The 25,360-nt window shown below is 66.2% G+C and overlaps 1 protein-coding gene across 4 annotated transcripts in view; it reads right to left on the bottom strand.

Annotated features, from left to right (window-relative positions):
- ARHGEF10L (Rho guanine nucleotide exchange factor 10 like) overlaps nt 1–25,360 on the bottom strand; it is a 130,031-nt gene that overhangs the window by 26,479 nt on the left and 78,192 nt on the right. For all 4 annotated transcript variants that reach the window (XM_062190519.1, XM_062190518.1, XM_062190520.1 and 1 more), the window contains exons 15-23: nt 22,502–22,647; nt 20,374–20,555; nt 14,732–14,847; nt 14,397–14,524; nt 13,326–13,426; nt 8,800–8,921; nt 3,396–3,482; nt 2,360–2,583; nt 879–1,033 (exon numbers count right to left, since the gene is read on the bottom strand). In XM_062190519.1, the coding sequence (XP_062046503.1) occupies nt 879–1,033; nt 2,360–2,583; nt 3,396–3,482; nt 8,800–8,921; nt 13,326–13,426; nt 14,397–14,524; nt 14,732–14,847; nt 20,374–20,555; nt 22,502–22,647 (1,261 nt within the window). The remainder of the gene's footprint in view (nt 1–878; nt 1,034–2,359; nt 2,584–3,395; nt 3,483–8,799; nt 8,922–13,325; nt 13,427–14,396; nt 14,525–14,731; nt 14,848–20,373; nt 20,556–22,501; nt 22,648–25,360) is intronic.

The raw sequence follows: 25,360 nt of genomic DNA, 5'->3' as shown, positions 1-25,360 counted from the left end.
GGCGGGGGCCTGGGGTGCTGGGCTGGGGGCCTGGGGTACTGGGGGCGGGGGCCTGAAGCAGCCCCCGCCTCCGGCTCCCCACACCTGAGCCCGGGTTACATCCACTCGCACGTTCCGTCTGACGGAGAGAGCGGTTTTTTCCCTCCTTCTTCCCCCTTTAATTAAAAACTATAAATGCCTTATCAAGAGCTAATTAAAAATACCAACACAGTGCCGAGTGGCAAAAAAAAAAAAAAAAAGGCTCAGCACAAACATCTGTTTAAACCCCGCAACGCGCTTGCCGGGCAGGCAGGAGCCGCGCCCACCAGCTTGACCGACAGGCCCCGCTGTCCCCTGGTGGCCACACGGGCAGCTCAGGCCTCCTCCCCTGCTGGAGGCTGCGCGCACCACGAGGGCACCAGGACCACGGCACTCACGTGGCTGTGCGCGCGCCACGCCCCACCCCGGGTCTCAGCCTCAGGCCCACAAAGCGGCCTCAAAGGCCACGGCGAGAGTGAAGACGACGCGGGCTCCTTCGGCTCAGGAAAGGGACAGGGCGTGGCTGCAGGTGTCCACTGGGGACACACGATGCCAGCCTGTGCTCGCCTCCAGGAGGCTGCTGAGGCCCTGGGGCCCCGAGGGGCGGGTGCTGCTATCACGCCCATTTTACAGAAGGGAAGCCCGAGGCTCACAGACAAGAAGCTCTCGCTAAGGGACACTAAGAGGTTCCGGACAGGTCCTGCCCCCGGGGCAGGATGGGAAGGGACAGCCCCCCCCAGCCCCCCCCCCGCAGTCTCCTGGCCAGCGGCTTCAGTGCCCAAGACTCAGCTGGGACTGCTGTGCGGGTTTGCACAGAGACACCCTCCCCCGCACCTGTGCCCGCCCCCGCCCCGCCTCACCGCTGCTCCGAGGGTAGGCGGCCAGGGTCCCGTCCTGCAGGCCAGCGAGCAGGTGGCAGGGGCTGTGGCGCAGGCAGAGCACGGGCTGCAGGCCGGGGCTCTTGCAGGTCGCCAGGCACTGGGTGCCGGTGTCCACGCTGCCGTAGAGCAGGATGCTGTGGGCAGAGGCCAAGGCCACGGTGACTCCCGGAGCGCCCCCGCCGCCCCGCGCCCCTGCCGCCCAGCTGGGTGGCCCGGCCACGGCGCCACCTCACAAGAGCTCACTTTTCCGTAGACGGCACCCACCCTGGGCTCCTGTCGCGAGGACGACTCGGGCACCCCAGGAGCAGCACCAAAAGGTGCCCAGGTTGCTGTTTGCCGAGCCGCACAGACTCGAGTTCAAATCTCGCTGCTGATTGGCCCCAGGCTGCTGGGCCTCAGCTCTCGCCACGCAGTGGGGCTGCGGTGCCCGCCCAGGGCCACCAAAGGAACACAAGGACAGGGCCCAGCACACAGACGCCCACGGACCACGTGCTGCCACGCCCACGGGCCACGTGCTGCCACGCCCACGGGCCACTCCAGAGGCAGAAGGCAGGGCCGTGGCGGGAGGGGAAGGCAGTGACCACGCAATGGCTATGCGGCTTTTCTGGGGGGTAACGAGAATGTTCTGGAACCAGACAGTGGGCACTGGAAGCTACGGGATTGCACACTTTAAATGGCTGACATGGTGACTTTCATGTTACAAGAATTTTATCTGGGCGTCAAAATAAACGGTGCTCACCAGGCCCCCAAGGGCCCGGGCCGCGGCTGGGCACCCGGCTACAGGCCCGGCCCACAGGTCACAGCGCTCAGGGCGGCTCCTGCTGGTTCTGCGTGCAACGGGGCCTTCGCTCCTCCCTGGTCTCTTAGAAGGGGACAGCGGAGCGGGGCAGAAGCTGCCACCCAGGCACAGGACGCAGCGCCCAGTAGGTGCTCAGGAACCCGTTGTCTCCCTGCCCCACCTTCCCTGCCCAGGACAGGGCACAGAGCGCACCGGACCCGGCAGTGCCAGGCTGCGGACTCGCCGGGGCGGGGACTGGCGCAGGGTCTTCACGAGGTCTCCGCGGGCCCGGGAGCTGCGGCCCTGGCGCATCCTACATGAGAGGACCCCTCTGCCGGCAGGAACCTCCTGGGCGGGGAAGGCCCTGGGACCCTGCCCCCAGCCAGCAGGGATCTGGGGCCGATGGCAGCTCAGTGGACTGGACTCTCACAACAGGTGAGACACTGAGGCTCGAGAGCTAAATGGTGGCCCGAGGACATGCAGCGAGGATGTGGGGGAGCTAAGATTGAACCCAGATTAGGCTGACACCAAGGCCAGCACCTCACTCACAGAGCTGCCACCGGGCGGGGCCCGAGGCTATGGCTCCCACACTGGGGGTCTCTGGTCCCCACCTTCCCGGAGGGATGGCCCCACCCCCCAGCTCTGCCCCGCACAGAGCCCCTTCCCCTCCCCAGGCCCGCACCTGCCGTCCTGCAGCCCGAGGCAGATGGTGGGACGCACTGCAGCCGAGGGGTCGGCCGCCGGCGCCCCCTCATCCCCGCTCTCCTCCTCCTCCTCCGGCTCGGGAATGTACTCCATGCAGAGCACGGGCGCCGCCAGCGGGAAGGACTTCACGGTGCGCGGCGAGGGCCGGTTCAGGGAGAAGATCTCCACCTGCCCGCCGGCGCCCTCCTGCCCTCCTCCGACCTGGGGACAGGGACAGAGGCGGTCAGGGGGAGCCCAGCCCGCCCTCCCACTGGCCAGTGGGGCTGGACACGAGGGGCCTCCCTTCTCCTGCCCGCCCCAGCTGATGTACAGGGAGCGCCCCGTCCCTGTAAACACCCTGCTCCGTCTCCACCACTCCTCCCCATCCCTAGCACGTGGGGCCACTCCACACGTGACGGAGGGAGGGACAGACGGGAGGAAGGCGGGTGATGAAGGAGCAGGCGCAGCACGGGCCAGGTCGGGGGGACGAGTCACTCGCAGAGGGACGGTGGGGCCGAGCTCTGAGGGGAAGGTTAGAGTTCCCCTGCCCACTGGAGACGGCAATGAGCAGGACAGTCCGGGGACAGCCGAGGGGCGGACGGTGAGGCTGGAACCCCAGGGCCAGGAGGGGCCGGGGGCAGGGCAGAGGCGGGGCAGGGGCATCTCATTTGAATAAAGCCAGCCCAGTAGGATCTTGGGGAGAGGGGGCTGGTTAAAAAGTGGGGGAATCTCTGCAGGAGGTGGGCATTAGCAACCCGAACCCTGTGACCCCTGTGACCCCTGTGACCCGGGACTCCGCACTACCCACTCATGCCCCTCCCAGCACCCCGGCCACGTGCAGGAGGCACACCCTCCCACCCCCTCCCTGGCTATGCTGCCCCCATGAGGCAGTGACTTCCCACCCTGAGCCTCCCAGGGAGACCCTGCAGGATGAAACTGCCCGGGACAGGTGCCCCCCGCCCTGCTCCCGCGAGGAGGCCAGAATCCCCGGCTGGGCGTGGGCGTGGCACGGCGTGGGCGTGGGGGTCACTCACCCAGAGGTAGCCCTGTGGAAGGGAGGTGCTGACCGCGGAGAAGCCGAGCAGGGGACAGCTGACGGGACTGTGGACCAGGGCCCCGAGCTGCAGACAGAGACAGACCCGCCTGTGCGGTTAATCGTCCAGATGCCGAGACGCGAATGTTCGGCGGCTGCCCGGGCCCCATCCAGCTCCCAGGGTGAGAAGCCCTGAGGGCGGGGGCCCGGGAATCCAGCCAGCTCCCACACTCCTGTTTGATCGTCGCTCTCCGAGAACTTCCTGGCTAGAAGGAGCCTGAGCGAGGCTCTCTATCAGCCCAGCGTGTCCAAAACCAGGCTCCTCCAGGGTTGCTGCGAACACGAATGCCCACCCCCTTCCTAGACGGAGCAAACAGGGTCCACAGAGGGGGCTGCCCCGGGCCACGGAGGGGCGAGGGACAGGACCCGCCCTGCACCTGCCTCCCCCCTGCGATCCTCCGCAGCCCCGCCCCACTCAGCACAGACCCTCTCTGCACCTGAGCCCTGCAGGCCAGGGGCTGGGCAGCTGGTGAGGCCTGCACGCGGGGACCAGGGGCTCCGTCTTGTCTCTGGATGTCACCAAGAGTCAGTAGCCGCTGGCTCCTCCTCCTGCGCCTGCCGCCCCGAACCCCACACAGGGTGGCTTCTCAGAGGCCCATTTCCTCACTCCACCTGGCCTGCCTGTCCCTCTGGCCAGGGGACAGAGGGTGACAGGGCAGGAGGGTGCACGGAGCCGGCTCAAGGCCCGTTCCCAGGCATGTGCTGCCCTCTGCTGGTGCTGATGGCCTCAGCAGGCCAGGCCCTGCAGGAACGGACTAACAAAATCCCCACCACCGTGCGGGTGGGGAGGGGGCGCACGGAGATTCCCTCAGCCTCTCCTGTAGCAGTGGCCACCCCTGGGACTGGCCCAGGGCCACACAGCAAGTTAGTGGCAGAGTTGGGGCTGGAATTCGGGCTTCCTGTGCTCTGAGCAGGAGGTCTCCCCAACCCTGGTGCCTCCTGGCGGCCACCATGCCGCTCCGAGCCCGTCCCTCGGAGGAGGGAGGGGGCCGCCACGGGCAGCCCTGGCTTGGGCATTTCCATGGCAACCCCAGTGAGCCCGGATGTCAGCTGAATCAACAGAGCAGGCCAAGAGGACGCCAAGAACCCACAGGGCTCCTCGGCGGGCTCCTTCCCTGGCCCTCGAAGTCTCGCCCACGCCAGGCAGCCAGGCGGGCCGCGCAGAGCAGGGATGGGGGCAGGAGGCCGGGGGAAAGGCACAGGCCCCGGATGCAGCCCAGCTCGGCGACCGTCGGAGCGCACTAGCGCCCTGTCGACACAGCCGGGGCCCGGAACCTCCTCAGTGGGTCATGGGTACTGCAGCAGGCAGGCGGAAGCCCTTAGCATGGGGCGGGGCACCTGGTGGGGGGCAGCCCTGGAGGCAGGGGCTTCTGGGGACACCCTGTCCCTCAGAGAGGCCGCGGCCACGCTGCCGGGCGAAGGCTACACAGGCGGGACCGGCAGCAGCTCCTGCTCAGAGGCCAAGGTCAGGCCGAGGCCACCCTGGGAGCCTGGCCGCTCCCTCCCCCTGCGGAGCTGGTGCTTACCAGAGCCTCAGAGCCAGCAGCGCCCCCACCTGGTCCCCAGGCGGGCCGGGAGACCGACCTTGTCCCCGGGGTTCGGTGTGTGCCGAGCCCGCCCCTTGCCCGCCGGTGGCCCCTCCAGGACCGGCCTCCCCACCATGGGGCCGCGCATCGCAATGTCAGGCCACCAAGGAAGGCCCGCACGGACCCCTGGCCCCTTCCTGAGCTCCAATACGCTTGCTCCCAGCTCTTGAACCCGGCACGCACCCAGCGCAGCGGGCTCGGCACTGGCTCAACAGACGGCTTCATCCTCACGGTGACCCCCCTCAGAGAGGCCCTGGAGTCACCCCCCCGGAGACACAGCTGGGACACCGCCAGGCCGGAGAAGCGTTCCTGACGTCACACAGCGGGACCTGCGGGGCTGGGGTCCAGCCAAGGCAGGTGGCTCCTACTTGATGCCTCCCCCTGTGAGTCACAGGCCTGGGGTGGCCCAGAGCGGGCAGGGGCCACCATCAGCACGCAGAGAGACCTGCTCCCGCCTCCCACCCATGGCCCTCATGTTCCTTTGTTCCCTGGAGGGGCACAGCCACACACACCCTCACCCAGCGGCAAACGCACAGTTCCCACCGGGTGGGGGTGGGAGCCATCCATTCCCCAGCGAGCCCCAGCCCTCCCCAGAGAAGCAGCTGGGTTCTGGCTGCCCGGGGAGACAGCGGGGGGCTGGGGGAGGCGAGACAGCGGCCCACGCGCTCACATCTGTTCCCACAGTGATTGCACAAGGCCTTGGCTCTCCAAGACTCTCGTCATCTGACAGCTGGCACAGCGCTGATGGGGCACACCTGTCGGCTGGGGTGGGAGACAGGCGTGGGCACAGCGGGAAGGGCGACTCGGACCCCGCAAACGCAGCTGCCCAGGCTGGGGTCTGCCCCCGGGGGCTCTGCAGGCCCATTACCCACAGGGGGGCTCTCACGGTCCCCTCGCCGGCACACGGAGCTGCTCAGGAGACTGCGCGCTCCCGGACCAGACAGCTCCAAATGGGCGATGTGCGGGCCCTCATCTCCCAGGGGCGAGGGGGCCAACGGCACCACCCTGGGGGAGGGGCTCTCTCAGGGAGGCCCTGGAGGCAGCAGGCAGTCAGTGATGTCACCACCGGGGCCACCTGCCTGTGACGTCACCACTGGGGCCACCTACCTGTGACACCAGTACCCAGGGCCCACCAGCCTATGACATCACCACCTGGGGCCCACCTGCCTGTGACACCAGCACCCGGGGCCCACCTGTCTGTGATGTCATCACCTAGACCCACTTACCTGTGACATCACCACCAGGGCCACCTGTTTGTGACACTAGCACCCAGGGCCACCTGCCTATGACATCACCACCTGGGGCCACCTGTCTGTAACGCCAGCACCCAGGGCCCACCTATCAAGGCTAGGCCTAGGTCCTGTGTGCCCAGGAGACCCAAGGCTCTGGGAACACAGGGACCCCCATTCCCCACCAGAATCAGCCCGGGGTCAGCCTCCCCCCTGGGTTCCGTGAAGGCCGGGTGGACCCTAACAATCCTCTCTCCACAGACTCCGGCCTCCAGCCCAAGGCCCACGGTGACCCCATCTTGGGCACCCCGCTGTCAGCAGCTCAGCCAGCGCTGCCCCGACTCACACATCCCCCGTGTGTCCCCATCTCCCCTCCCCCACCTCCACAGGGCTGGGGCCCAGGCGAGGGGACAGGGCACTGGGCTCGCGCGGAAACATGGGTGGGCACCGGGGACCACTTGCAGGCGATTCCCCAAATCAGAGCTGATGTAGAAGCACCCATGTGAGCAGCGCCTGCCGTTTAAACAGACAGAGCCCAGCCTGCGCGCTGGCCCACGGGCCTCTCGCGCGTCCGGCCTTCTGTCCACCGGACCGAGCAGCCAAACCACGCGTTTGCCGGCTGGGCGAGGGTGTGTGTGGCTGTGCCCCTCCTGCACTCCTGCACTCTTTATTGTGATCATCAGGACCTCAGGGCTCTCATTCTGCACCAGGTGAGGCCTGGTCCTTCCCCCGGTCCCAGCCCGGGGCCTTCCCCTCACCAGGGCCCCCGTGTCCCAGCAGGACCCCCGCGTTGAGCTCTGAGCTCCAAACAGTCCCTCGGAAGCCATCCCTGCCCTGTCTGTCCAACACTCCCTCCCACGGAACAGCCAGAAGCCAAAACAAATCAGACTAGGGCTTCGCTCCACCCAGTGTGAAATCTGACCTTGACCCAGCCTGGCGCGGCGGGCCCGTCGTGGAAATTTTCCGGCCACTGCCGCAGCAGGAGGCGGTGATGGTGAGGTCACGAGGGCCCTGGCCTCCCAAACGGATGGCCACGGCTGCTGCGGGAGCGGGTCAGTTATCGCAAGAGCGGGTTCCTGGGCTCGCACACCCGCTTGCCCTTCCGCCATCTGCCACAGGAGGACGCAAGAGAGCCAGTCCAGGGTCCCCTGTCCCAGGGCAGAAGATGAGCCCCACCCACCCTTCAGCCTGTGAGCAGCAACCCCACAGGGCTTCCTGGCTGCGGCTTGGCCAGTGCTCCCCCCCCCCCACCCTCACAGGGCTGGATGCTGCCTGCCAATCAGGCTTGGGTTTCAATGTCACCTCCTCCAAGAGGCCCTCCCAGAACTCCCCAGCCTGGGGCCCTCTCCTTAGGACGCGCTGCATCACTGAGCCACTGTCTCCCTCACAGCCGCTCTCTTCTGATCCAGTCGCTACAGGAGGCTGGGGCCTCGTGTCCGGGTCGCCGCTGAATGCATGGTGAACGGAGGACGGGGCCGGCCAGGGTCACCTTTCAGCCATCAGAGCCCCCATCTCCAGCCCGAGCAGCGTGTGTCTCGGGATCTACTTACTGGGCCTGGGTCCCAAGCTGGCTCTCCCATCCCCCCAGGCTCATCCAGGATGGGAGGGACAGGTGAGCAGTGGGGGCTGGGCAGCCTGGTGGTTAAGACCCTGGGAGCTGGGCTGGCGCTGTGGCGTAGCAGGTAAAGCTGCCGCCTGCAGTGCCGGCATCCCATATGGGCACCGGTTCGAGTCCCGGCTGATCCACTTCCAATCCAGCTCTCTGCTATGACCTAGAAAAGCAGTGGAGGATGGCCCAAGTGCTTGGGCCCCTGCACCCACATGGGAGACTGGGAAGAGGCTGCTGGCTCCTGGCTTTGGTTCAGTGCAGCTCCAGCCGTTGTGGCCAACTGGGGAGTGAACCAGCGGATGCAAGACCTCTCTCTCTCGCTCACTCGCTCTCTCTCTGTCTCTCCTTCTCTTTCTGTGTAATTCTGACTTTCAAATCAATCAATCAATCTTTAAAAAAGTAAAAATAAAAGACCCCGGGAGCTGTGACCAAGCAGGGCAAGCTCCTAAGTCCGGGGCCGCCCCCTCCCGGCTGCGCTGTTGTTGGAAACCACACCTCCCGGCCAGGCCTCGGCTTCCTGATCTGAGACGGACAGGGTGCACACAAATATTCACAAAGGGCGGGGCAGGCACCGGGGCGCAGCCAGCACCCCCAGTGAGGGCGGCCCCGCGCTCAGCCGGCTCCCGCCTGGGCACCAGCAAGAATCCAGCCCACGACGCCTGGCACAGCCGCCACGCCGGCACAGGCTGGAGCCGGGCCATCAGCCGAGATCACCGCTGTTACCGCAAACTGAAGGAATTTTCCAGTCACTTGCCCCCGGGGGCCACGCACCCGTCCTGCCGGGAAACCCGACTCCTGGAGCCGCAGAGGCTCTTGAGCAACCGTGGCTGACGCCGCGCAGCTGGAGCCGGAGTGGAGGCCGGTCCTGCCGCGAGCGCCCCCCACACCCTGCTCCTCCCTCGAGCAGCGGTGCCCCCTCACCTGCAGGCTCAGGGCCCGGGAGGAGAAGGCGGGGACGCAGCAGGCCAGGATCGGGCACCAGAACGGGGCTTTGCTCTTCTTGTCCTCGTCCGGACACAGCCAGCCCGGCTGGTTCTCCTCCCCTGCGGGAGAGAGGGGGCGGAGGGAAGCTGCTCAGAGTCCCGGGCCAGCAGGGCAGCGAGCAGCCCCCCGGGCCCAGGGAGCCAGCACGGGCCAGGCCTGGCTCACCCAGCTGCTCCCACAGTCCGAGATGAAGCCCAGCTTCGTTCTGTGGACGTGGACGGGGACGAAGCGGTGGGCCCCAGCGGGAGTCGGGAGCCCCAAGGTTGGAGTTCCTGCTCACCCTGCCCCGCCCCCTGCTGGCCACCCTGTGCACAGCACCCCAACGCAGAGCCTGTTTATGACCCCCTGCGGTGGGTGTGAGAAGGGAACGTGATGATGGGCGTGAAGGGGCCTGGAGACTCAGACGCTAACGAGCCCCAGCTCCCCGTGGCCCTGAGTGAACGTTTGGAGCGGGAGGCGGACGGGGGCCCCGGGAGGCGCCGATGTGCCCGTGCTGCCTGTGATGGTGACGATGTGGGGGAGGAGGAAGAGTCGCCCCTGCCTCCTACCTGGAGCTAAAGAAGTCGCCTGCCTCCGGGACCTGTCGCGCGCGACCCAGGAGGCCACCGGCTGCAGAGCCCCTGCTAAACCTCGCTCTCCACTCCACAGCAGCTCCTGAGGTCCCAGCTCTGCTCGCAAGTCCTCCTCCGAGAAGCCCTCCCTGACCAGCCGGCTCTAAGGGGACCCCCTTTCACTTCCCCAACAGCCTTCAGCATACTTGTTTGGGGTCTGATTCCGTGTCCCTAGGTTCTAAGGTATGGTCAGCAGGGGCCTTTGTCCCCGTGAGCCTCGGCACCGGGCCTGGCGCACAGGCTGGGGGGAGGCGAGACTCGGCCTCACCCATCCCAGAGGCCCCTCCCCCCGAGGTGCCCTCCCTTGGTCACACGGGCAGCTCCAAGAGGGAAAGCCCTGGGGGGGAGTGACGCACACACCCGCAGCGGCCGCAAAGCCGGGGTCCTGACTGCTGCTAACTGGGGGCTTATTTAGCACCCGACTGGGTTTGCCAGCAGCACCCACCGGCCTTGAGGCACCCTCTGGGGTGTGGGGGACAGATCCAGGGTGGGCAGTCCCCTCCCCAGCACTCGGAACAATCCCCCCAAGCCACCCGAAGGGTCGCAGGCAAACCCCAGCTCAGCCTCCAGCTCGCTGTGCGACCCAGGGCCGGGTGCCTCACCTGAGTCCGCCTCGCCTAGAAATAGGACAGAGATGCACGAGCAGAACGCCTAGCACACGCCAGGCACTCGGCAAACAGCGCGGGCTGTGCTCACCGAGGGTGCCGGCCCACCCCGCCCGCCGCGCTGTGCTCAGCCCCAGCACCCATCTCAGCTGTCACCGCGGTCCCCGTGCTCGGTCCTGTTCTTCTCCGGCCTCCCAAACCCCAGGCCACCTCAAGCCCTGCTCCCAGCTCCCCAGCGCCATGGAGGCACTGCTGGCCACAGCCATCATGGAGGCCATGGAGGCCAGGCCCCGGGCCCCGCTCCTGGAGAGCAGAGCCGCCCACGTTCCGGCACGGGCTTGGGCAGGAAGACGCCGGCACCGACCGCGGGCCCGGCTGTGCAGGCTACAGGCGGGAGGCTGAGGATGCGCTCGGCACAGACCCTGGGCGGTCAGGAGCCGGGAGCTGGCACCGCCACCCGGGGGACACTGGGGTTACAATGGCGACCGAGGGGGGAACTTAAACCACATGGGACGCGGCAGGGGGTCCAGGTCTGGGCTGTGTGGATGCACCCCTCCCAGGAGGAAGGGAGGGGCTGGGGGTGCTGGGCTCTGAGAGCAGGAGGTGGGGGTCAGGAGGGGAGGCCAGCGAGCCCCAGCCCCACCTCCTCCTCCCTGGGCTCCGGTCTGCAGGCCTTCTCTGGAGCTCTGAAGGCCGGGACTGGAGGGGTGGGGGAGTCCTGGCCCCTGCGCACCAGCCTGTGTGTGACCTGGGGCTGCTAATCTCACACTCACACACACACACGCACACACACACACTCACACATACACACACTCACACTCAGACACACGTTCACACACACTCACACATACACACTCACAAATACACACACTCACACTCAGACACACGTTCACACACACACATACACATTCACACACACTCACACATACACTCACACACATACACACGCACTCACACCCATACTCATACACACACTCATTCACACATATACACACTCAGACACACACACACCCCTTCACACACACACATACATTCTCGCTCATACACACACGTTTACACACTCACACATGCACATTCATATACACACATACACACACCCATACACACACTCACACATACACACACACATACCCACACTCACACACACACCCTGGCCCACCACGAGGTCTGTTTTCTGATGCAAAACCCCAAGGTGCCGAGGTTAGACACTTTGCAGAGCGCTGGCCACTGAAGCTGGCAGCCCGGCCCCGCGGCGGGCGGTGCTGGAGTCGGCCCCTCACCTCCTCTCAGACCCGAGAGCCCAAACGCCACGAGATCTTGTCCAGCTGAGCTCGGGGGACGCCCAGCCCACCCCAGGACCACACGGCTTGGCAGGGGCCCTGCTCTCCCCCAGGTTTCCAGGACGCCCGGCCCTTCCGAGGGGCAGACAGACCCCCAGATACACAGCCCAGGCTCCGCACCCCACCACCCTCCTGTTCGGTCTGTAGTGAATTGTGATCCTGGCACAGTGGCCAAGGAGGGAGGAAGGCCCAGGAGAAAAAGGCGTAAGACCCTCTGTGAATGTGTCTAGCATATTCCATGTCTAACAGGTTCATAGTGTAGGGACAGGCACCGCAGATAGGGAAAAAACCCCGACAAAATAAAAGTGACAAAGTACTCGAGCCCCAGGGGACCGGGCCTTCAAACATTCAGACGACTCTGCTCCCATTAGAACTCTGGCTGCACAAACCGTGCTGAAATAAGGCGGCGGCACCCACTCCGGCCAGCTGCTCCCCTCCAGCACCAGGCCCCACCCAGCAAAGTGCCTGCGGGTCCAACAGTGCACAAACGTGGCTCCGGCCCTCGCCGGGAACAGAACCAGGCTGGCCACTGGGGAAGCTGCCTGGGCCCTTCTGAGGGTTCCAGGAACCCCCAACTTTCCAAGGGACCTCCCCTTACCCCCTAAAGGCCTCCTGGTCCCTGGGAAACCCGCAGCAGAGGCCGGGGCGACACCAGATCCCAGACGGGACACGCTGGGTAGAAACTTCTGGTCCCCGCGCCTGCTGCACACCTGCCCTCCCCCACGCCCTCCCCAACAACAGGCAGAAGGACCGACTGTGACTCTGGACTCCCGGGCTCCCCCTCGTGGCCTCCCCCAGCCCTCGAGACCCTGCACCCCAACCTCCCCCCCCCCGCCCCTGCGTTCCGCAGCTCCGGCCACGCTGGGCGTCCTCTCCCCCACCTCAGGTCCTTTGCACCTGCTGCTGCTGGGGCCTGCACGTCTGCACGGCTCCACCCGGCCCCGTCGCAGAGGCCACTCGGGCAGCCCGTGCTCGGAGACGGCCACGCCACCCGGCACGGCTCCCGTGGAGCTGCCCCCTAACAAGCAGAACTTCCTTAAGAACAGGGGTCCCCGGCTGCTGGCATTGCCCCTCTCCCGCCTAAAATCAGAGGCGCAGTAAACAGGGTTTTGGGGTGCTTTAAAAAAATAAAAAGCCAGAGCCAGAGTCCTGACTTCTTTCCAGAAATGGTTTTAAAATCTCTGTGATGCCATCACACCGGAAACCAGAGCAGAAAAGCAAACAAAACCGACAAAGGGCCTCTGTCCCGGCTCTGGCTGGCAAGGACACAGAAGTCTCCTGGGAAAAGCAAGGACAAGGGAGGCCGCCGCGAGTGTGGCCGGCGGAGTGGCTCTTGCCGCCCCCGGGAGCAGGACGCTCAGGGGCCACCCGGCACAGAAGTCCCGCGGCGGCGCCTTCCTGCTGTGTGGCCTCGGGCAGTCACTGCACCTCTCTGGGCGTTCACAGCCGGCCTCCCCCTGAGGGCTATGGGTGCCAGCTGCTCAGAGGAGGGTCTGCCACACACGAAGCGCTCGGGGAGGCTTCTGGTATTATGGGGTGCCCGGGAGGAGAAACAACCGAGGGGTCTTTGGCTGAGGGTCAGCTCGGTCAGCTCCCCAGAGGAACGATCGGGTGAGCCCCCACTCCACCCTTTAAAAGCGGCACAGCACTCCCAGGTGTGCGCCCGTCGCACCCTTGGATTTTACATCGTCATCACGTCATCACCGCCTTCGCCCACCCCAGGAACTCCAGAGCCGTGGCCCCCCGCCGCCCTCCCGCCCCCAGGGCCCCGGCAGTCGCTGCCTTCACAGATGGGGAAACCGAGGCTGAGAGAGGAAGTGACTTAGACCAGGTGGCCAAGCACTAGGCGGTCAGGACCCGGAACGCCGCGCCCCAGCCCCAGGCGCCCTCCCCGGGGCTGTACTCACGGAGCCCGATCTTGGCCAGGTGCAGCCTGTTAACCCAGGAGATCTTGCTCAGGGGGTTGGGGGTGATGAAGACCACCATGAAGCTGATGGGGCGGCCGGACCTGCAGCGAGAAAGCCCAGGGTGGCCTGAGCCCCCGGCAGCCCCCCAGCTCCTGCTCTGACCCACGTGCCTGGGAGGCACGGCCAGGCACAGCTCAGGCCCCCGCGGGGGCTGCCTCCCCCCACGCCCCAGCCAGGCCCCAGCACGCAGAGCCTCCGCAGGTTGCAGGTTGTGACCCCGGGCCGGGGCGGTTCCCACACCCGGCTCAGGCCAGCTGCTCTGTGCGCGCTTGCTGAGCCGACGTGCAGGGAAACCAAGAGACAGAGCAGCCGGCTTTAGCACGGGCACAGGGCAGCGCGAGGTGGCTGCTGTCACCACGCTGTCCCCACACCTCACTCCTCTGGGGCCGCTTCTCCCCCGTGGGCCAGCCCAGGCCCCTGGGAGACAGGCAGGGTGGCGTCCCTGACCCCCCAAGGTGCACAAGGAGAATGGGGTGCGCCAGAGGGGCCGGGGAGTGCAAGCCCGAGGCTACTGACACCCGCACCTGGACCCACGTCCTGCCTCTGACGCAGCCATCACCTGGGAACGCTTGGTCCCCACCTGCTCCATCCTAGAGGCCAGCACCTGGGCTGTGACCCCCCCCCCATGACACCCCCAGCCTCCGGGTCCGACCCCGCCAGAACCCAGCTCCTGTGGCCCCGGGGCCCGTCACGGAACCCAGAGCCTCGCCGCCCACATCTGTAAAACGCGACAACGGGACCCACCCTACGGGTACCCTCCCCTGCCCCTCCCCAGCCAAGCAGCTGGGGGCGTTGGGGGAGGGGCGCGGCTGACCCTACAGAGAGGAGACCAGGGCAGTGTGGGAGAATCCGAACCCAGCACCGGCCCACCCAGGCTCTGACTCAGGCCTTCGTCCACTGGTTCACTCGGCAAGCGCTTCCCCAACACCCACGATGCGCCAGGTGTGTCCCGGGCACGACCCGCAGGGCCCTCCCCGCCCCCCACCCTCACCCCCACCCCGCGCCTCTCACTTGTCCGGCTTCCCCGGGAGCAGCAGCCGGAGGCGGCACTTGTTGGCCGAGTGGATCTCCTCCTCCTTCACCCGCAGCAGCCTCTGCAGGGCCAGGCACCAGTCTTGAGCCACGGTCATGTTCAGGTTCTAGGATCGGGGAGGCCGGGAAGGAGGTCACCACGCCCACGCCGGCTCCCCGGAGCCCGGGCAGTCAGGGCGGCCAGGGAGAGAGGGACCGGCAGGAAATCCCGCACCCGCGAGGCGATGATCTCGCTGCACACACGGGGCCGGCTCCTCCTCCAGGGCTCCCTCTGCCCGGCAGCTCAGCGCCGCGGCGCCGCAGGGAGCGCGTACCTGGTAGGTGCCGTGCAGCGTGCTGACGAGCAGGGTGATTTGCTCCACCACGGCCAGGTCCTTCTGCAGGTCCTGCAGCTCCTGGAAGAGGCGTGGGGGGCCGAGGTACACCTTGTCTGGCGGAGAAGAGACCCAGCTCAGCCTGGGCGGCAGGGAAGGCACGCACAAGAAGCCAGCACCTCTCCCAGCAAAGACTAAGAGCCGCCGCCCTGGCGCCTACGGCTCCGGGGTCCAGAAGAGAGGTTACCAGGCTCTCGCCCTGCCAGAGCTGCCAGTGTAGCCAGGGAGACAGCTCTGTCCACAGGTAAAGTCTGACACCTGGGATCCGGCCACGGTCAGTCTGTATAAGGGTTGGAGGAGGCCGGCTGTGCCCGGCGGTGGGCACTGCCAGGAAGAGCACGTGCAAAGGCACTGTGGCTCGAGGCAGCCCACGACCAGCAAGCTGTTCCGGCACGCTGAGCACCGGCTCCGTGCCAGGTTCTACACTAGGTGTTAGAGAGGCAGCGGCAAACAAGACAGGCAGGGCCCCCAGGAGGAGAGCGAGGAAGGAATTGACCTCCGGCAGATGGCAAAGGTGCTGGGAGAAAGGTGTCAGGGCGGGGAGACAGCAGTGGCCGCGAGGAGGTCTCTGATGAAGACAGAAGCCAGGACCTGGGGACCTTGCCTGCCACACGGGAGTCTGGGCTGCGGTCCCTCCAGCAGGGGTCTTAGGGGCACAGAGTGCTGGGGCTTTCTTGAGGTGAGCACCTCAAACACACGCGCACGCCTGTCACCGGCTGCCCAGCCGGTAAAGCCGCCTTCCGCAGCGCGGTGCGACCAGGCAGGGAACAGCGCAGTGCGGGATTGGGGATGCGACGCGGCCCTTAGCCGTCTGCGGAGACCCGGATGGGGGGGCGACTGGGAGAGGCAGCCCGCTGCAGGGCATCCCGCGGCCCAGGCACGGGGGCCCCCACCCCGCTGTGAGCTGAATAGCATCGCCTGCCATGCTGCGCTAACACTGCTCCTTTGAATGTTATCCTTTGATGGCCTGAGGTTTATTCCACTTGGGATCCTGCGTTGCTTTTGTGGTTGTTCGAAGGCTGCAGGCAGAAGGCGCCGCAGATCTGCAGGTGTGGCGCGGCACAGTGTAGCCGTGTGCCAAGAACACACCCCAGCCCGCTGGGCGGCATCTCTCCCCTCCCCCAGAGTGGGCGTGCAGGGGCGGCCACTGCGAGGCCAAGGCCGGTGAGTGCCATCTGCTCCCCTCCCGCTGAGGCTCCTGGGAAAGCAGTGGAGCACGGCCCGGGGAAGTGGGGGCCTGCACCCACGCGGGAGACAGGGAGGGGGTTCGGGGCTCCTGGCTTCAGCCCGACGGCTGCAGCCATTTCCAACACTTGGGGAGGGAACTCGAGATGGGAGCAGGCTCCGCGTTTTCTCTCTCTCTCTCTGACTCCGCCTTTCAAATAAATAAATAATTTTTTTAAAATAATGTTTTTAAATTAAGGGGGCCTGGTAGCAGGGACTCCACTTCTGGGGAAGCAACAGAGACAAATCAGTGCACAGGAGGAGGTCTCGGGGCGAGGGTCTCAAGGCGAGGGTCTCAGGGCGAGGGTCCCGGGGCGAGGGTCCCAGGGTGAGCGCCCATGCGTGGGGAGGGAGAGATGGAGTCAGGTGAGGGCTGAAGGGGCCGCCCGCGGGAGCCAAGGGGCAGAGGGGCCTCCCGGCTCTGCCCGCCTCTCTGGCCTGGGGACAGAGCTGGCACCTGCAACTGGCCCAGCCCCCATGGGCGAGAGGAGCTGGTGCAATGGCTCCCTTGGGATTCCCAGCCCGTGTGGCAATCCGGGGTCCAGCAGTGGAGAGGGCAGCGGGGGGAGGGGAAGTGAAACCCCAGGGCCTTCCGCGGGCACAGCCGTGCGTTCTGCCAGCGCTGCGATTCTAGGCTTCCTGCTTGGAGGGCGCTTTCAGGGACCCCCCCCACCCCCATCCCGGCTGTGGGCGGTGCCGCGGGAAGTCCTCAGAGAGGGCTGCCCTGAGGAAGTGCCCAGGGAGCCGAGACAACCACACAGCAACGGGCACAGGCGGGCAGAGGGGCAGGGCCCCGGCAGCACCAGGGAGGCGGGAGGCAGGCAGGGTGCCCCCAGGACACGCCCGCGGCCCACATCCTGAGAGCCCTGGAGGCAAATGACACAGCTCCGGGACTGGTGGACCGCCAGGCGGCGACGGCCCGGCAGTGACAGACGGCAGGCAAGGCCACCCTGACTCGGAGGCAGCTCATTGTCCACACCCTGACACAGGGACGCTGTCCCCTCACTGTCCACCCTGACACAGGGACGCTGTCCCCTCACTGTCCACACTGACACAGGGATGCTGTCCCCTCACTGTCCACCCTGACACAGGGACGCTGTCCCCTCACTGTCCACACCCGGACACAGGGACGCTGTCCCCTCACTGTCCACACCCGGACACAGGGACGCTGTCCACTCACTGTCCACACCCTGACACAGGGGCGCTGTCCCCTCACTGTCCACACCCGGACACAGGGACGCTGTCCCCTCTCTGTCCACCCTGACACAGGGCGCTGTCCCCTCACTGTCCACACTGACACAGGGGCGCTGTCCCCTCACTGTCCACACCCTGACACAGGGACGCTGTCCACTCACTGTCCACACCCTGACACAGGGATGCTGTCCCCTCACTGTCCACACTGACGCAGGGACGCTGTCCCCTCACTGTCCACCCTGACACAGGGACGCTGTCCCCTCACTGTCCACCCTGACACAGGGGCGCTGTCCCCTCACTGTCCACACTGACGCAGGGACGCTGTCCCCTCACTGTCCACCCTGACACAGGGACGCTGTCCCCTCACTGTCCACCCTGACACAGGGGCGCTGTCCCCTCACTGTCCACCCTGACACAGGGACGCTGTCCCCTCACTGTCCACCCTGACACAGGGGCGCTGTCCCCTCACTGTCCACCCTGACACAGGGACGCTGTCCACTCACTGTCCACCCTGACACAGGGACGCTGTCCCCTCACTGTCCACACCCAGACACAGGGGCGCTGTCCCCTCACTGTCCACCCTGACACAGGGACGCTGTCCCCTCACTGTCCACCCTGACACAGGGACGCTGTCCCCTCACTGTCCACACTGACACAGGGGCGCTGTCCCCTCACTGTCCACCCTGACACAGGGGCGCTGTCCCCTCACTGTCCACACTGACACAGGGGCGCTGTCCCCTCACTGTCCACACTGACACAGGGACGCTGTCCCCTCACTGTCCACACCCTGACACAGGGGCGCTGTCCCCTCACTGTCCACCCTGACACAGGGGCGCTGTCCCCTCACTGTCCACCCTGACACAGGGGCGCTGTCCCCTCACTGTCCACCCTGATGCAGGGGCGCTGTCCCCTCACTGTCCACCCGGACACAGGGGCGCTGTCCCCTCACTGTCCACCCTGACACAGGGGCGCTGTCCCCTCACTGTCCACCCTGACACAGGGGCGCTGTCCCCTCACTGTCCACCCTGATGCAGGGGCGCTGTCCCCTCACTGTCCACCCTGACACAGGGACGCTGTCCCCTCACTGTCCACCCTGACACAGGGACGCTGTCCCCTCACTGTCCACACTGACACAGGGGCGCTGTCCCCTCACTGTCCACCCTGACACAGGGGCGCTGTCCCCTCACTGTCTACCCTGACACAGGGGCGCTGTCCACTCACTGTCCACCCTGACACAGGGACGCTGTCCCTCACTGTCCACCCTGACACAGGGGCACTGTCCCCTCACTGTCCACCCTGACACAGGGACGCTGTCCCCTCACTGTCCACACTGACACAGGGGCGCTGTCCCCTCACTGTCCACCCTGACACAGGGACGCTGTCCCCTCACTGTCCACACTGACACAGGGGCGCTGTCCCCTCACTGTCCACACTGACACAGGGGCGCTGTCCCCTCACTGTCCACCCTGACACAGGGGCGCTGTCCCCTCACTGTCTACCCTGACACAGGGGCGCTGTCCACTCACTGTCCACCCTGACACAGGGACGCTGTCCCTCACTGTCCACCCTGACACAGGGGCACTGTCCCCTCACTGTCCACCCTGACACAGGGACGCTGTCCCCTCACTGTCCACCCTGACACAGGGACGCTGTCCCCTCACTGTCCACACTGACACAGGGGCGCTGTCCCCTCACTGTCCACCCTGACACAGGGGCGCTGTCCCCTCACTGTCTACCCTGACACAGGGGCGCTGTCCCCTCTCCCTTACTGTCCACGGAGTCACAGGGACGCTGTCCCCTCACTTTCCACCCTGACACAGGGGTGCTGTCCTCTCACTGTCCACCCTGACACAGGGACGCTGTCCCTCACTGTCCACCCTGACACAGGGGCGCTGTCCCCTCACTGTCCACCCTGACACAGGGGTGCTGTCCCCTCACTGTCCACCCTGACACAGGGGCGCTGTCCCCTCACTGTCCACCCTGACACAGGGACGCTGTCCACTCACTGTCCACCCTGACACAGGGACGCTGTCCCCTCACTGTCCACCCTGACACAGGGACGCTGTCCCCTCACTGTCCACCCTGACACAGGGACGCTGTCCCCTCACTGTCCACCCTGAAGCAGGGATGCTGTCCCCTCACTGTCCACCCTGATGCAGGGGCGCTGTCCCCTCACTGTCCACCCTGACACAGGGACGCTGTCCCCTCACTGTCCACCCTGACACAGGGCGCTGTCCCCTCACTGTCCACACTGACACAGGGACGCTGTCCCCTCACTGTCCACCCTGACACAGGGACGCTGTCCCCTCACTGTCCACCCTGACACAGGGACGCTGTCCCTTCTCCCTTACTGACCACGGAGTCACAGGGGTACACGCAGGACTGGGCATGGGGCCCAGGCAGAGCCAGATGTCCCCAGGGGGTTCCCTGAGGGCTGAGGGGACAGGGTGGGAGTCTCCTGGGCCCCCACTGTGCAGGGGGGAGAACAGGGAGGAGACCCCTCCTGAGAAGGCAGACGACGGCCAGGCAGGTGCCCGAAGGCATGCTGGGTGGGCACGGGGCCCCCGTGTGCCATGTGTGTCCCAATTTGAGACAGGGACAGGTGTAGACACACAGGGAGACGAGGTGAGACAGGGCCGGCACTCACTCTGGCCTGCCCCACGGTGTGTGGGGTGGGGGAGCAGGGTTTGCACACACAGTGAGATGGGGTGGGGGCCGGGTGGGCACACAGGTGAGACGGGGGGGGGGTGGGCACTCACTCTGGGCCTGCCCCATGGTGGGGGGTGGGGGGGAAGCGGGGTTTGCACACACAGGTGAGACGGGGGGGGGGCACTCACTCTGGCCTGCCCCGTGGTGGGGGGGGGGTAAGCGGGGTTTGCACACATAGGTGAGACGGGGGCGGGGGGCGGCACTCACTCTGGCCTGCCCCGTGGTGGGGGGTGGGGGGGAAGCGGGGTGTGCACACACAGGTGAGACGGGGCGGGGGGGGGGGGCACTCACTCTGGCCTGCCCCGTGGTGGGGGGTGGGGGGGAAGCGAGGTGTGCACACACAGGTGAGACGGGGCGGGGGGGGGCACTCACTCTGGCCTGCCCCGTGGTGGGGGGTGGGGGGGAAGCGAGGTGTGCACACACAGGTGAGACGGGGCGGGGGGGGGGGCACTCACTCTGGGCCTGCCCCGCGGCGGGCGCCTTCTTGGCACCGGCGTGCTGGATGAGGACGTTGTCCTTGTCGTAGGCGCCGCCCTCCTGGCCCACCTCCACCACCTGCACCTGGGGCAGCGCCGTGTTCCACTTCACCACGTACTTGGGGCCCAGGGGCACCAGGCTGCTGATCTCCAGCTGGCCCCTAGGTGGACAGAGAGGACGAGTCCCACAGAGCCGGCCGCCCGCCCGCCGCCCAGGGCCAGCCCGGAGCGCCTGCTCCGCACGGCACGCCACACGCCAGCTCAGCCAGGCGGATCACCACAGCCCAAGCACGAGGCCTCAGGCCACACCAAGCCGGAGCCCAGCCGAGCAGAGCCCTCGCCGGGGCAGAAGCACCCACGTGCCAGGCCCGGCCCCAGAGCCAGAATCACACGGCCCGAGCCCCACAACCACCTACCTGTGATGGGCAGGCCTGGGGAAAGACAAGGAAACAAGGCTGTCATGGGGGCCCAGCCACATCCACGCGGGCTGAGGCCGCTGGGCGGGGCATCAGGGGCGCGAGGAGGGACAGCTCCAGGGGGAGCCGTGGCAACGGGCGTGGGCAGAGGGGACGGCACAGAGGAGATGGTGGGCAGAGGGGATGGCACAGAGGAGACGTCTCCTCCCCGGGCTGGGCCTGCGCCACCTCGACCTCCCCGCCGCTCTGCTAGGTGAGGACGCCGATGCCCAGCCTGCGGGGTGGCTCAGCCCCTGTCCCCCACGCTGAACTCCCCAAAACCGGGCCACGGACGCCCCACCCGGCACTGCACGCTAGCCCCTGCGCCACGTGAGGGCAGACAGGGCATCCATCACAGCCCTGGCACCTGCCCGGGCCCCAGGGTGTAGACGGGACTGAAGAATCACAGCACTTGGGGGCCAGCATCCCACGTGAACGCCGCTTCAAGTCCCAGCTGCTCGGCTTCCGACCCAGCTGCCTGCTGATGCGCCCGGGAAGGCAGCGGGGGACGGCCCACATGCTGGGGCCCCCGCCACCCATGTGGGAGACCTGGACGCAGCTCCTGGCTCCTGGCTTTGGCCTGGCCCAGCCTTAGAGCTGCGGCCATCTGAGGAGTGACCCAGCAAAGGGAAGGTCTCTCTGCCTGTCCCTCTCAATTTGCCCAATCAATCAATCAATCAAGTCTTAAAAGAACCACAGCACCTGAATGAATGAGCCAAGGAATGAGGGAGTCAGCAGCGAGCACCCCGCACCCCGTGACACGGGCTCCTGCAGAGGGGAGGGGCTGGGGACAGACGCGGTGGTGAGTGCCGAGGGCCCAGCCACTCCCCTGCTAGGATGGGGGCTCCGGAACCAGAGCGCCCCGACATCAGCAGGCCAGCACAGAGACGCAGGAGCTGACCCTGGCTGCAGAGCCCAGATGAGGCTCCACGTGCACCCCTCAGCCCCGCGGTGGGGGGGCCCGGCTGGGACTAACACTCGGGACAGTGCTCCCTCTGGGGTGGCTCCCGGGTGCTGGGCCATGGTTCCTGGGAGCAGTTTCTCCCATGGAGCCGGCTGAAAAGGTCACAGCACCGCTCGGGAAGCAGTTGGGGAGGGGTCTGGGATCCCTGGCACCTACGGGGACACTGAGGAACTGCAGGGCAGGAGGCCCAGCTCCTGGCCCTGTGGCCGCTGGGCATGTGAACCTGAACTTCGATCTATGTCTTAGCCTCTGTGCCGCCCCAGTGCACAGGCCCGAGTCCAGGCAGTGGCCCCCAGCTCTGGGGCCCCTGCTCTCCCCGGCACAGCCTGGCATCCGGGCTCTGCGCATCAGCACAACCTCCAGCCCAGAACCAGGACGCCAGGCTCTGCAGACAGAAGATGCCGGGCACCCCGGGAGGGGAGACCCAGCCCGAGTGGGAGGAGCAGGGGTCTGGAGTGGACACAGGGAGGAGCCCTTCCATTGCAGAGCAGTCAAAGGCTCGGAGGCTGCTGGGTCACCCCCTGCACAAGAGTCCTCCAGGCAATGTCCTGCTGCTGGCCCACAGCGGGAGCTGCCCTGTGACCCCTGCCCCGCGCTGGGCCCAGGGACGGAGCAGGTGGAGGGGGCAGCGAGGAAGGCGGGGCAGGGTTTGGGGGCAGGGTTCAGGGGTGGGGCGGGGCCTGCTCACTTGAAGTTGATGTTGGCACAGACCAGCATGTCATTGAGCAGGAAGACCCTGCGCTCCTTGGACTTGATCAGCTGCCCGCGGTCCCCGTACACCGTCTCCGTCAGCGTCTCGCACAGGAGCAGCTGCCGCTGGCCTGAGGTCAACAGCTGGAGGAGGAGGGAGGGCAGGTCAACAGCGGCAACGCAGCCAGGCAGGCAGCCTCACGGGCCGTGCCGAGCGGAGCCGAGGGCCCCGGCCGCTCACCCACGCACGAGCCGGGCCCTGCAGCCAGCAGCCGCACCACGGCGCTCCTGCACCAGCCCGGGAGTCACAGAGAGGACCTCTGACCCTCGACCCTTCACCTCACCCACGTCACCTACGTGAGACTTAGCTTCTGCAGGTGGTGGAGGGCAATAACCTCCGGCGCCCAGTCCCACAGGGTAGCGCACAGGGGAGTCTGGCCACCTCGTTCACAGAGCCCGGTGTGACAGGAAGACACGGGCTCCTGATGGAAAGTCAGCACAGGGCCGGGCGTCACGGCGCAGCAGGTACGCCGCCGTGTGCGACACCGGCATCTCACACAGCACTGCCTGCCCCAGTCCCGGCTGCTCTGCTTCCGGTCCAGCTCCCTGCTAACGCACCTGGGAAAGCAGCAGAGGATGGCAGAGCACTTGGGCCCTGCACCCATGTGGGAGACCCGGATGGAGCTCCTGGCTCCGGGCTTTCACCTGGCCCAGCCCTGGCTGCTTCAGGCATTTGGAGAGTGAACCAGCAGATGGAAGCTCCCTTTTTTTTTTTTTTTTTTTAAGATTTGTTTATTTATTTGAAAGGCAAAGTTACAAAAGAGAGACAGAGATCTTCCATCAATGCCCATGCCACAGGTGGCAGCTTAACCTGCTACACCACAGTGCAGGTTCCTCTTTCTCTATTATTTATTTATTCATTTGAAAGGCAGAGTTACAGAGGCAGAGAGAGAGAGAGGTCTTCCATCTGCTGGTTCACTCCCCAAAGGCTACAACAGCCAGAGCTGCACCGATCCAAAGCCAGGAGTCTGGAGCTTCATGCAGGTCTCCCATGTGGGTGCAGGGGCCCAGGTAACTGGGCCATCTTCTGTTGCTTTTCCAGGCTCATTAGCAGGGAGCTGGATCAGAAGTGGAGCAGCCAGGACTCGAACCCGCACCCAAATGTGATGCCAGCGCTGCAGGCACCAGCTTTACCTGCTGTGCCACAGCACCGGCCCCTCTCTGTCTCAGTCATTCTGCCTTTGAAATAAATAAATAAGTCTTTTTTAAAAAAAGGCTATTATACATGTCAAGATGCCACACAGAGCGTTAAGCCAGGTCCAGGGCCTGCTAAGCGCATGTCCTGGAGTGTGGCACTTAGCAGGACTCCACGGACAGCTGCTGTCCTGCGGCTGCCACCATGGCAGCCTTCACCAAGGGGTGGGCAGGGGGGGCACGGCCTCAGCAGAGGCCACCTGGCCTGGAAGTGGTCCCTGGCTGTGCCCAACCCTGCGGGGCAGCCCTGGCTCCTCCCACCTCTTGCCCGTCTCAGGATTGGCTCAGAGCAGCTCCGCCGGTCAGCCACGCCCCACTCCAGGAAGTCAGATCTGGAGCCCAAGCATCGGAGCAGACTTTTGCTGACCTCGGGCTGCCAGACCCCCGGGGAATGTCTGTGTTCCTATCAGGGAGCGGGGACTGCGCGGCAAAGTTCATTCCCACGACCGTGACCCCAACAAGGCCTATCAGACCCCCGCTTCTGCTCCCTTCTGGCCGGGGAAAGGTCAGGTCACCCCAGAGCACCCCGAGAGGATTCCATTGCTCGCCAGAGCTCTGTGCCCCTCAGGTCAATGCACAACCACGAGTCCACGTGGCACCCGGTGCCCACCGTGTGCCAGGCCCCGAGGGGCACTCAATGGTGCACCGCTCACTCGATCGATGCAGGAGTGAAGTGACCGGCCAAGGGCCACTGCCGGCTGACAGACAGGGCGGAGCCGGGTCCCCCGCACTGTGCGGCCGGCACACAATGTATTTCCGACCCCCAGGCGCACTTGGGGTCTCCCCAGGCCCCCATGGCTGCTGAAGCCAGCCCCGCACCACCACACCTCGGCCTCCGAGGACAGCAGGGCCCCACGGCAGAGCCGGGAGGAGGAAAGTCCCCGGGCCACCGGCAGCCCCTCCCGGCCTCCCAGACAGATTTCTAAGAAGCAGAAGGAAAACGCAGCCGTTGCACAAACGTCCCTGGAAGACGCCTGAGTCGGCTGTTTGGAAGAGTGGCCACGGGTTCCCTCTCGGCCACACCCAGTTTCGTTTCCGCTTCTTCCTGGGTGACGGCGGGAGGGAAACCAGTGTTCGGGTCTCCAAATGGCCGCGAGGTCCAGGGAGGGACCAGGCAGGGCAGGCGCGGTGCGCGGCCACCACACCCCTCACGCCACGTGCATCCAGCTCAACCCTCACTTGACAGCTGGGGAAACTGAGGCTCAAGCGTTCCGTCCCCTGCCGGACCTCAAAAGGGACCTCAAGCCAGGGACCAGCGCATGCGTTGCCCAGGTCCCCGCGGGGACACGCCGGAGGAGAACAGAACGGCTTTTCCCGCTGCAGCTGCACAGGCGCACGAGCCCAGGGAAGCCTTGGTGGCAGGAAGGAGCTACAGGCAGGGAGCGGAGGAGCTGCCCAAGCGCTAAGGCCAGCGTGGTGGCCGCGGGTGGCCTAGAGCCTTTTCCTCCAGAGATGGCCCCCGAAAACCCAGGCTTGCATGGAGTGGGAGGCAGGGGCTGGGGCGATGACCCCCTCCCCTCACGCCTGCCTGAGTGACCCTGGATGGGGGCAGCCCCACCAGAGAGCGCTCCATCCCTGCTGGTCTTTTCCTCCCCAGTTTTAT

This window comes from Lepus europaeus, chromosome 5, assembly GCF_033115175.1.
Source record: "Lepus europaeus isolate LE1 chromosome 5, mLepTim1.pri, whole genome shotgun sequence".
Lineage (NCBI taxonomy): Eukaryota > Metazoa > Chordata > Mammalia > Lagomorpha > Leporidae > Lepus > Lepus europaeus.
The sequence above is the reverse complement of the archived record's forward strand: the minus strand, read 5'-3'. Positions and strand labels throughout refer to the sequence as shown.